The sequence below is a fragment of the Agelaius tricolor genome, unplaced genomic scaffold, assembly GCF_023055355.1.
Source record: "Agelaius tricolor isolate 1412-34295 unplaced genomic scaffold, bAgeTri1.0.p SCAF_19, whole genome shotgun sequence".
NCBI classification, from domain to species: domain Eukaryota; kingdom Metazoa; phylum Chordata; class Aves; order Passeriformes; family Icteridae; genus Agelaius; species Agelaius tricolor.
Window position 1 is genome coordinate 1,362,672 of NW_027269279.1, and position 12,329 is coordinate 1,375,000.

General features: G+C 56.0%; 1 protein-coding gene across 1 annotated transcript in view; it reads right to left on the bottom strand.

Annotated features, from left to right (window-relative positions):
* Positions 1–181: 181 nt before the first annotated feature.
* SYNGR3 (synaptogyrin 3) overlaps positions 182–12,329 on the bottom strand; it is a 19,840-nt gene continuing 7,692 nt past the window's right edge. Inside the window, exons 2-4 of the mRNA XM_071444855.1 lie at positions 9,179–9,419; positions 4,568–4,710; positions 182–2,260 (exon numbers count right to left, since the gene is read on the bottom strand). Of these exons, the coding sequence (XP_071300956.1) occupies positions 2,051–2,260; positions 4,568–4,710; positions 9,179–9,419 (594 nt within the window). The 3' untranslated portion in view covers positions 182–2,050. The remainder of the gene's footprint in view (positions 2,261–4,567; positions 4,711–9,178; positions 9,420–12,329) is intronic.

The following is a 12,329-nucleotide window of genomic DNA, read 5'->3' on the forward strand; positions in this document are numbered from 1 at the left end:
CCCTTCCTCCTGCCCCTGCCCAGCACAGCAAGGAGAAGGAAACCCTGGGAAGCTGGAAGGAGCTCTGGGAAGCACCAGGAGTGGTGCTGGTGCCATCCCTGTGTCCCTGCTGCTGCTCCAGGGCTCAGAGCGTGGTGGGATGTGCGTGTGGGGGCAAAGAAAGGCAATGCAGGCCTGGGGGGACATTCAGAGCGTGGTATATTCAGCAGGGGGCACACGGGGCAGGACGTGTCCCGCAGGCAGACACAGCTTTAGCTCTGTACGGTTACACGGAAACTCTGCAACAGTTATATTATAGTTAGAAAAAATACACTGTACCCAACGAACATTATCTCACGTACAATCAATTTAAACATTTAAATTGATTATAATTTTGCTAAAATATTAACACGAGTACTGTTTGTGCTGCTAAAGTTTCAGTGTTCCCTCTAAGGAAAATATTGCTACAGTTCTATCGTACCCTGTATTAAAATCCTCGGGGGTTTTCTTTTCTTTCCCAGCAAAACCGACTCCACAAAACCACAGAGATCCCGGAATGCCTTGAGGCTGCTGCTGCTGCTCTGGGCTGGGTGTTCATGGTCAGGCACCTGTGAGGGGCTGGGCACAGCCAGGACCTGGAGCCAAGGCAAGGACGTGCCACCGGCAGTGACCTGGGCATGATTGGCTGCTAATTAGTGCATGTATCATTAATGAGCGCCCTGCTCTGCAGCAGCAGGACGAGCTGTGGCGGGGCTGACCAGGCCCTGTGGCAGGGAGGGGACAGGACAGGGGTGGCTATTGCTCCTCTCGGGGTCGCAAGGCAGTGGTGGCAGGAGCAGGAGCCTCCAGGGGTGGAGCTGCCACCCCCGGGCTGGGAATTCAAGTTTCAGCCCTTGGTGACACAGCCTGGAGCAGCTGCCACACGGGCAGGGAGAGCTGGCAGGTGGCTGGCAATGAATGTTTTACACATTCCCTCCTTTCCTTTGTTCTTTGCAGCTGAACCCCCAGCCTGAGCCTCCCTCCTGGCTGCTTTTCACTGACTCTCCCCACACCAAACTTGGCTGTGAGCCCACGCGGGATGGACTCCAATGGCCTGTGAAGCCTTTCCAGGTCCCTGCCTGAATCCCTCATTTCTGGAGGCTGCAGGGTGGCACACGTGTCCCCACCCGGCTTCTGCTGCAGCTGGCAGATGGTGGCTGCTCCCAGAATAAAAATACGAGTCCAGTATTGCTCCTAATGACCTCGGATGTCGACTCTGAGCCCCTCACCTCAGCCCTCACCTCGCCAGGGTGAGGATGTGTCAGCACTGCCAACAAAAATTCCTTAGGAATTTACACATTTCCCAATCCCCCACGAGGAAATGGAACCACAAAGTGCCACCTTCCCACCGATCACAGGCTACTCCCAGTTAGCAACCAGCTCCTGCTGGTTTCCATTTCAAACAGCAACTTTTTAAATCCTCAACCAGAACCTGCTGAAGCGTAGAAGCCCTGTGGATACTGACCCCAGCCCTGGCCTGCTGTGCCCCCTACCCCGTGCCTCTAAATCAAGTTTGGAAACACCTGTTTGGGTATTTGTTTTGTACAGCAAGTATATACAAAGGAAAACAACACAGACACCACTGATTTCCTCGTGAACTTGGCACTTCCCTGGAACCTGGACTGGGAGCTCCACAGCAGGAGCAGCCAGGGCCAGCTCTGCCCACTGCCCACCCACCCTCGATGGATTCTGTGTTAGCTCTGGAAGAACGAGATAAGAATTCCTCAGCTGCTGTTGTCTAAGAGGAAAAGGCATCCTGGGCTTTCCCAGCAGAGCTCGGAGGGGACATTTGGGACATTTCCTCCTCCTCCTCCCCACGTGCAGGTGATGCGGTACCAACCTTCCTTCCTCCTGGCTTAGAGGGAACACTGCTTTTAGAAACCCTGGGACAGGTAAGACAAGAACCAATACCACTGTACAGAATTCACTGCACAACGAGCTAATAAAGGGACCCGGCACTGAGTGGCCACGGCAAGGGAACGGGGCTGGGGACGGCGGGGACGGGACAGCGGGGCGGCCCCGCCGCAGCCCCTCAGTACGCTGGCACTTGGTAACCTTTGGGGTTGGCCTCTAAGGTCTCGCTGAAGGGCGGGCTCTGGTAGGTCTCCGTGCTCTCCACGCCGCTGCCGCCCGGGTAGCCGGGGTAGGAGGCGCTGGGCTCGGTGCCGAACTGCTCGGTGGCGAACAGGGACATGTCCGTGCCCAGGCGGTACCGCTGCAGCGCCCGCAGCGCCAGCACCACCTGCGACAGCGAGGGACAGAGAGGGACAGCGTCACACGGGGCAGGGCTGCGGCCCCACTGCACCCCGGAACCCCCCAGGAACCCCCGGGATCCCCAGCATCCTGGGTCTCACCAGCATCGCACATCAGCCCAGGACCCCGTGTCCTCCCGGGGTCCCCAAACCTCCAGGAGCTCGAATCCCACCAGGACCCCAAGTCCTCCCAGGATCCCCCAAACCTCACGTCCCACCAGGACCCCATGTCCTCCCGGGGTCCCCAAACCCCCAGCACCTCACATCCCACCAGGACTCCCCCGAGACCCTACAGCCCTCTGGAGCCCACATCCCCAGCACCCCACATCCCCTTCAGCACGCCACATTACCCATCAATCCCCATCCCCCATCAACCCACATTTCCCAGCACCCCACATCTCCTCAGCACCTCACATTCCCCCATCACTTCACATTCCCCCAGCACCCCACACCCCCCAGCACCCCACATCTCCTCAGCATCCCACATCCCCATCACCCCACATTCCCCAGCACCCCACATCCCCATCACCCCAAATCCCCCCATCACCCCACATCCCCCATTCCCTGCAGAGCACCGAGCCCACACAGCACCCCACATGCTGCCACCCCACTCTGTTGTACCCGAGAGCCAGCCCAGCCCCAAAGCCCATGGGAGCACTCCAGAGGCCATTTCTGTGGGGCAGGGTGACCCCCAGAGCCCTGGCCGGCCTGGGGGGCCCTGCCGTGCACATCTGGCACAGCTGGCCCAAATAAACACATCTGCTGTGGGGAGGGGGAGCTGCCGGGAGCCAACCCCAGGAAAATAGGTCAGTTCTGCCGAGGCTCCTTCACCCCTCTCCAGGTTGCTGGAATTGAGGTTGGGAAATGTGGGCGGCAAAGCCGGGAGGGCTCCGAGCTCCTCTCCTTCCAGGAGGATTCATTAACAATTCAATTAGTTTGTAAATGACGTTCTGAGGAGGCGAAAAATGCCCCTAGAGGCCAGGAATGGCTTCCCAGCCATCGGGATGGGACAGGGTGACAGCACTGTCCCCACAGCCCTCCAGGGTGGGAGCAGATGCTGATGGGATGGGGAGCATCCGTGGCAGAGATGGGGAAGAGCTGGGATTAGAAGAGATTTGTTGGGATAATCATAAAGCAGGGAGCAGTTAAACTGGGGAGAATGGGAGCAAGGCTTGTGCTGGAAAGCCTGGCACTGGCTTTTGCCCCAATTCTTTTGAGGCAACGTGGAATTAGGGCACATCCCGGGGCTCCGTGCCCAGGGGAAGCTGGAGCAGGGATGGAGGGAACCCAGAGCCATCCCTGCCTCTCCACACACAGCTCTGGGCTGGGATCCCCCATCTCTGCTCAAATTCATCTGCCATTTTCTTGCTCTGCAGTGACTTTTATGAGATCCTTTTGTGTTTCTTCATAGCTGACCTCATCTTTGCCAGACTGCTGTTCAGCCCTTTTGCAAACTGTTTATGGATATTTTGAGCACATACCATAAGATTCCTGAGGACTTTGGTACCTTTGTTTGTTACAATTTTTCCTGGTAGATGCCGGATGTGCTGGGATTTCCCTTTGTCTTTGAGAGGGATCCCAGGTGATTGAACCAGAATTATGGTGTTCATCATGCATTGAGGTGGCACTGTGATGTTCTCTCTTCTTTATTCTATTTTCCTATGTTCTGCATTTCAGGTTGTTTTTTGACTGCTGGTGAGCACCTAAGTGATGTTTTCATGGGTCTAGCTATGCTAAACACCAAATATCTCTAAGTAGCCAGCCAAGAGCTTGCTGTCATGTGTATAAAGTTAGGATTGCTCTGTCTGAGGTGCATGTGGGGTCCAGGGTTTCTCAGAGCCCTGGCTGGAGTCCCTCTGCCCAGGTGGAGCTGCAAATGGGATCAAGGGGGGTTTCTCAGCCCCTTCTCCAGGTGGACAGCAGAGGGGCCAGGCTGGTGTGTCCCAGGAGGAGCTGATGAGCCTGAGAGCTCCCAAATCCCCCAGGCACCCCATGAAGCTGCTGAGTGCAGAGATCTGCTCCTGGGGACTCCCTGCCTCCAACAAGGCCCTGAAATCAGGGCAGCTCGTGGCTGGCCACACGTTTTCAACAGGAACAAAACCTCCCAGCCTCAGGAGAAGGAGAAGCCTGAATTCCCCAGGCAGAGGAGACTGAACCGAGCTCCCGTGGTGAGAAACCACCAGTTCCACATGTGCAGGCTCCCCAGTACAGCCCCTCAGCACCCACCAGGGACCACTTCTGCAAAGCCAGCAGCCCAGGGCAGGTTTCACTTCTGCTCTGGCCCCCCAGCCCCTCACCCAGATGATGATGGAGAAGAAGGAGAAGGTGATGGCCGCCCGCGCCGCGTCCGCGCCCTGCGCGAAGCCCCGCGTCAGCGTCGTCCTCTGCCACTGGTTGGCCAGGAAGCAGAAGGCCACAAACCACAGGAAGGCCAGGAAACCTGCAGGGGAACACGGACTCTGAAATGCAGGGAACCCTCAGAACTGTGGGGCTGTGAGGCAAAGCTTAGCACTAAACCCAGGGCTTGATCTGAGACCTTGGGAACGGCTCCCAGACTGAGGGGCTGGAAGGGAGAATGTGGATTTATGGCTTAAAGCAGAGACCTGTTAAGCTAAGGAGAAGAAAGTTTAGAGTTTTATAAAGCAGAGACATGCTAAGCTAAGCAGAAGAAAGTTTAGAGTTTTAAAGTGTAGTACTGTAAATTTGTGTGACATAACTTGATTGGCTAAGAAAGCTTACACTGTAGCATGAGACAAAATATTGGAAGGATTGGGTCAAAAGCATAAATATCCTTGTTGGCAGTGTTTTGTTCATATTATTTATAATAAATCTTTAAAATGCCTTGTAACTAGAGGTCTTGTGACCCTCTGAGCCATGCAGTGAAGATGTGAGCTGAACTCACCCTTCCTGTCTATGGAGAAGATAAGAAAAATAAATCAAATTATCTAAAGCAACTCAGAGGTCCTGTTTCAAATTCACTCAAAACTCCCACAGGAACAGAGCTGGTCAGTGCTGCCCCTGCCCAGCACCTCCCCTTTGCTGCTGCACAAACCACCGAGGCTTCCAATAGGAACAGGAATTTTGGGAGCTGTGGCCCAAAAGGAGCTTTGTGAACACAAAACCAGAGAAGGAAGGACCCTGTGGGGACATCTCAGCCTGTTCCCTGCCTGAAGCTCAGTTCAGCCACGCCTCAGCCTGATCCCAACGAGCCCCAGGGACAGCACCTCCTCCCTGGACGTGTTGGAGAGAGACTTTGCACAAGGGCATTGAATAACAGGACAAGGGGAACGGCCTTAGGTGGAGGGAAGGTGGATTTACATTGGATATTGAGGAGAAATTCTGTCCTGTGAGTGTGGGGCGGCTCAGAGCAGCTGTGGCTGCCCCTGCATCCCTGGCAGTGCCCCAGGCCAGGCTGGACAGGGCTGGAGCAGCCTGGGGCAGTGGGAGGTGTCCCTGCCATGGCAGGGGTGGGATGGGATGGATTTGACTGCCCCTCCCAACCCAAACCATTCTGTAATTCCGTGATTCCATGACACGTGAGAGCTCTGCTCATCCCTGCAGAGAATCCCCCCGGGCCTGTGGAGCTGAGCAGGAACACTCTGGTGATTATTTGATTATTCCTGCCTGGAAGCAAAGCTGGCTGAGCAAGATAGGGCTGCAGCTGCCCTAATTCCATCCCCAGCCACCAGCACTGCCCAGTGCCAAGCAGCTCAGGGCACAGCCAAGGAAAAGCCAGGAGCACACAGGGCCAGCAGCAGGGGTGTTTTCCTGCTCTGGGAAGAGGAGCTGCAGCATCTGGACCCTCCCATGGTGCTGCTTTCAGGGTCCCCATCGTTGCTGATGTCTCAGATTCTGGGTGTCAGTGCACACCTGGATGTTGGGAGGGCTGAGCTGCCCAGCAGCTCCCAAGGATCATCAGCACATCAGGATCAGCAGCCAGGCTGCCAGTCCCTGTGCAGGGAGAGAAGAACCTCCCTTTATTCCCATTTATTTTGCCAGTTTTCCCTAAATATGCCATAAAAGGGAGCATCCACAGCGAGTGCTGGAGGTGCAGGGCCCAAGGCTTTGAATTCAGAATTTGCTCCTAACTGCAGTTCCAGACACATTCCTTGTCTCCTCCTGCATGGCTGGGCCTGGGAATGCCCAACCACCACTTCTGGCCATGGGAGGAATCCTCCCTTCACAGGAAGGATCAGCCAGGTTTCCTTTCCAAATGACAATTGGCTGATTCTGTCACCAAACCCACCCAAATCTCTGCATAAGCATTTTCACTTCCCTTCAGCACAGTGACTTGTTACCAGCACTACAGGGCAGAGATTTACTGGGATTTACTCCTCAAAGGTCACCCTTTAACTCAGGGATATTTTCTGCTCCCTGCTGGTACAAGGGGGCTTCCCCAGCAGCTCCTCCCTGGAATGGGAACCAGCTCCAAAGGCCACATTTGTACCTCAGAAATTGCTCAGAATCACACTGGGGGAACTCTGGGAGTCAAAAACCCCGAGGTGAAACAAGAGCAGCTCCCAAAGGTTAATTCCCACTGTGGGAGCAGCAGGATGGCTCAGGGACAGGGCTGGGACACAGGACTGGGGATACAGGGCTGGGGATACAGGACTGGCACAAGGGACATGGGGCTGGCACTGTTTAGGCTCAGGGACAAGGCTGGGGACACAGGGGTGGTGCAAGGGACATGGGGATGGCACTGGTTGGGCTCAGGGACAAGGTTGGGGACACAGGGCTGGCATAAAGGACACAGGGCTGGCACAAGGGACATGGGGCTGGCAATGTTTAGGCTCAGGGACAAGGTTGGGGACACAGGGGTGGCGCAAGGGACATGAGGATGGCACTGGTTGGGCTCAGGGACAGGGCTGGGGACACGGGGCTGGCACAAGGGACTGGCACTGGGGCTGGCACTGGTCTGTGGAGGGGAAGCTGCTCCTGTGTGTGCCACTGGAGCCAGGGCAGCTCACCCTCCCTGGCAGGACCCTGCCCTGCTCCCCTGCCCACCGTGTCCCCAGTGGCACCGCGGGCTGTCAGGAGTTAAAATGACATCATGCACAGCCCGGAGCCAGCACGGCTGCGCTGGGTACTGCAGCTGCCACATAAATCCCTCTGCAGCACCGACCTTCCTTGCCCATGCTGGAAGCTCAGCACCTGCAGCAGGAGCGGCTGGGCAGCCCTGCTGCCTTCCAGAAGGTTCTGGAGGAGCAGCCCTGGGCAGCAGCAGGATTGCCCCAGTGCCAGGGCAGGGCAGGTGGCAGTGCCAGGGCAGGGCATGGGGTCAGGCATGGCCAGCAGCTCCAGAACAGCAGCCAGGTGTGGGTGATGCTTGGAGGGTAACACGGATTTGAAAGGAATCCCAGAGGGCTGAGCTGGCAGTGATGGGTGAGGCTGAATGTGCCAGCCCCAGCACCCCGGGAAAGGAGAGCCAGGAACCACCGCGGGAGATAATGATCAATTAAGGAGATAATGATCGTTTAGGGGTCTGCAGACAACAGACACAAACAGCCGGGAAGATGTGTTACCACCCTAATCACAGCTGCTCTCCTGCAAACCCCGTCCATGGCAACAGCTGGAGGAGCAGCTGGGACAGAAGGCTCTAAATGCTGCTTTCAGTGTGGTGAAACCCCACCTGTGCCCCAGGTTAGCACCCAGATACATTTCAGGAATAGGTTCTTCCCTGGGAGGGTGGAACAGGCTCAGGGTGCCCAGAGCAGCTGTGCCTGCCCCTGGATCCCTGCAAGGGTTTGACGGGGCTTGGAGCATCCTGGTCTAGTGGAAGGTGGAACTTCCCTTCCAATGTCCCTTTAAAGGTGGGCTTTGATGTCCCTTCCAAAAAACCATCCCAGGATCCAAGGATTCCAGGATTCCAGGATTCCAGGATGGTTCTCTCCTTTCTCCTGCCAGCGGATCCACCACAGGCACAAAGGGGAAGGAGGCAGGGTCTGAGAGCAGCGCCAGCTCCCCGTGGCTGGCAGGGAGCAGAGGCTGCCAGGGTGGGAGGAGGATCCCAGCCTGGCTCAGTGACACACAGCAGCCACAGGAGGGATGTGGTGTCCCCCTTCTGCTGGGATCCAGGGATTTCAGGCACCAAGCCCCACAGAAGGGGCTGTAAATTTCATCTAACAAGGGCTGGATGCTCCAGCACCTCGGAAATGAGCTTTGCAGCGAGGAGAGAACAGCCTGGACTACAGGCAAGGCAGGGAGGTGGTGATGGATGTCTTCATTTGGGACAGAGAGGCAGCAGGGGCCTTGTGCTGGATAAATCAGACTGAACAGAGTGGGAGGGCAGAGCAGCAGCTGCAGAGGGAGCCAGGCAGGGCCAGGGCAGGGCAGGGAAGGGCAGGGCCAGGGCAGGGCAGGGATGGGCAGGGCAGGGATGGGCAGGGCAGAGCAGGGCAGAGCAGGGCACAGCAGGGCAGGGCAGGGCAGGGCAGGGCAGGGAAGGGCAGGGGATGCTCCCTGCCAGCCCAGAGCACCCTGCCTGCAGGGAGGGCACAGCAGCTCCCAGGGCAGCCCCAGCTGCACAGAGCTGCTCCTGCCCTGCCCCAAACCCGTGCACGAAGTGAAACCAGACCCGAGGCAGCTGCTGAAAGCACCTCTGGTTTCTGTGAGCCAGAGCAGGAGGTAAAACCCCTGAGCTGTGACCACCAAGCCTCACTCCTGCAAGTGGCCTCACCAAACCCAGCTCAGTGAACACCTCCAGCTGCAGGGTGAGGACACCCCACTGTCCCCAGCCACCACACCTGCCTTCCACAGTGTCACTGAGCCCGTGGCTGCACGGGACAACTCCCCTGACACCCATGGTGTGGCCAGGCAAGGGGTGCCAGGCCATGGGAGGAGAGGAGAAGGGAAGGGAAGGGAAGGGAAGGGAAGGGAAGGGAAGGGAAGGGAAGGGAAGGGAAGGGTACCTGAGAAGCCCAGGTCCAGCAGCACGGCGCGTTTGCGGTCCTTGACGCTGCTGATCTGCTGGAAGTGCAGGTCCAGCACGAAGAAGAAGATGCAGCCGAAGAAGGCGATGACGCCCACGGCGATGCCGTAGCTGCAGGCGCTCTCATTCTCGTTGAAGATGCAGAGCAGCTCGGGGTGCTGGCTGTCCTTGTTCACGTAGCACTCGTTGACGATGGAGCCGAACACCACGATGGAGAAGATCTGCAGGAGGAGCACAGAGCACAGCTGGCTGCTGCTGGCGCTGAACTCTGCTCCCCAACGGCGGCACCGCCGCCGACAGCCCCATCCTCAAACCCCATCCCTGACTCCATGGCAACGTGGCATTTGGCAGACACATCCTGGCTCTGCTCTGGTTGGTGGCTCCAGGCTGCACCTGGGTGTTCCCCTCTGGGAGCTGGAGCCTCCTCCTGCCTTCCAGTGCCTGCTGTGCAGGGTGGGGTAAGGACCTGCCTCTCCAGACAGCTGGGGAGGGGAAAAACATCCACATCCCTGCAGGGACTTTGTGCTGTGCTGCTCTCTGCTGCCAGGCTGGGCCCCACAAAGCCCCTGGTGTCCCCAGGGACAGGGGGCAGCTGAGCAGCTGAGCCAGGGAAGGGCTGGATGGCTGCTGGAGGGGACAGGGGACACGTGTGGGGAGGTGGCACAGGCTGCCCTGGCAGCAGCAGGGTGATTTTTCAGCAGGGGCTGAAAGGTGCAGCTCCTGAATCCATTACCAGTGACCTGCTTGGGCCCAGGAGGGACAGAAGGGAGGGGGGCCCAGGTGGCCATGCTGGTACCACAGGTGTCACACCCATGTCACACCCATGTCACACCCATGTCACACCCATGTCACACCCTGTCACACCCCTGCAGGCAGGGAAGGAGCCGATGGCAGCAGATGCCTCAGGTGACACCATCCATCCCCTGCTGCATGCCCCAGGAATTGCCTTACCCCCAAAGGCAGGAGGGGAGGCTGCAGGAGCAGCAGAATCCCTGGATCCCACCCTGGATCCCACCCTGGATCCCTGGGCAGGGCTGTGAGCAGGGCAGGGCAGTGCAGGCACATCTCCCTCACACTGGGAGCCTCTGATCTCATCCCTGCCAGCACCAGCAGCGCTGCTGGCTCCCTGCTGGCTCCCAGACACACAGGGCAGAGATAAGAGCTGACAAGACAGGGACAGGTGACATGGAGCACTGTGTGAAGCCCAGCTGCTGGCTCTCCCTGCCACCTGTGTCACCTCCTGCAGCTCCCAGGGAAGCCAGGTCACAGAGCAGGGCAGGGGAAATGGAGCAGAGCCCACAGTGGGCAAAAAACCCCCAAGGTGCAACCACCCTCTTGCATAACTCTGGGACAGATCTGCTCCTCTTCCTCCTCTGGGAATTCAACCATGGCCTGGGGCCCTGTCCCACACCCATCCCTGGCTCAGGTCAGCCCTGAGCTCCAGCCACGAGCCCAGGGGCCACCCACATCACCCTGTGGCACCTCAGGGGCCACCCAAGCCACCCCGTGGCACCTGCACCCTGTTCCTCACTGGTGCTGTGCGTGGGGAGCACTTGGTGATTTATTAAAAATATGGCAGCATCATCATCATATCATCATCATCATCACCACCATCATATCATCATCATCATTATATCATCATCATATCATCATCATATCATCATCATCATCATAAATCATCATCATCATCATCATCATCATATCATCATCATCATCACCACCATCATATCATCATCATCATCATTATATTATCATCATCACCATCATATCATCATCATCATCATCACCATCATATCATCATCATCATCATTATATCATCATCATCATCATCATCATCACCACCATCATATCATCATCATCATCATCATCATCATCATCATCACCATCATATCATCATCATCATCATCATCATCATATCATCATCATCACCACCATCACCATCTTCATCCCCATGAGTATCCTCATCATCATCACCACCATCATCCCATCAGTATCCTCATCACCGTCATCATCACCATCCTCATCACCATCATTATCACCATCCTCATCACCATCTTCATCATCATCACCACCACCACCAGTATCACCATCCTCACCATCATCATCCTCATCCCCATCCTCACCATCATCATCCCCATCATCCTCATCCTCACCATCCCCATCATCCCCACCCTCCTCATCCTCCCACCCCACGCTCACACAGGAGGGGCTGTGTGTAAGGCACAAACAACAACAAACAGCTCTGATCGTTTTCCCAGGGCTTTGGCAGCAGCTGTAACATCAGCAGTTGTAAAAATCTGCTCATAAATAATGCAAAATTGTTATTTACCATCAGAAATAGCAGCAGCATTTATGAAGCAGGCCCTGGGAAGAAGCAATGTGATTCTGGAAAACATGAATAATTGAGGACCTCTGATTCCACACCATTACTGCTCTGGCAGGGCAGCAAACTTGGGCTCAGCTGCTCTGAGAAGTTCCACTCAGTCCCCCCAGGATTATAATAATTATTATTATTATTATGTTCCAGGCTTGTGGGGGCCTGCTGGAGCCCAGAGCTCTGCTGGGGAAAGGGAGCTCCCATAAACACAACTCAGGATGGCCCAGCACAGGGGTGTAGTGCCTGCACCAGCTTTGCACCCTGGGCTGGAAATGTTGATTTTAATTTTTTTTAAGGCTGTTTTATCACTTCACTTCCAGTTCCAAAGGATTTTGGGAAGCAGAGCATCCTTCCTGCTGTCAGACAACCCAAGTGGCTCCAACCACGAGAGCTCCACGAGCACATTTCAGTGCACAAAGCACAGGACAGGCAGCTTTTCCTTGGGAGGCCAAAGGAGCAATGAATTCCAAGTGCACACCTTTGATAGATGAGCTCAAAACGTCAGCACTGCCTGGAACATTCCTGTCAAAACGTGCCTGCCTTTCCATGGGTTACCTCTCCCTCACCCCAGGATTGTAATGTTGTGGTTTTTCTTAAAAAAACCCACTGGTGCTGGTGAAACGTTTTAATGAGGATAAATTTGGTGTTTTCTTTCTAAGTATAGCTGAAAAAGTGCTTTTATTTTAGGAAAAGGTGGGTGGATGAAATAAATGTGGGCAGGGAAATAAACCCCCTGCGTTTTTTTTAAGTTCTC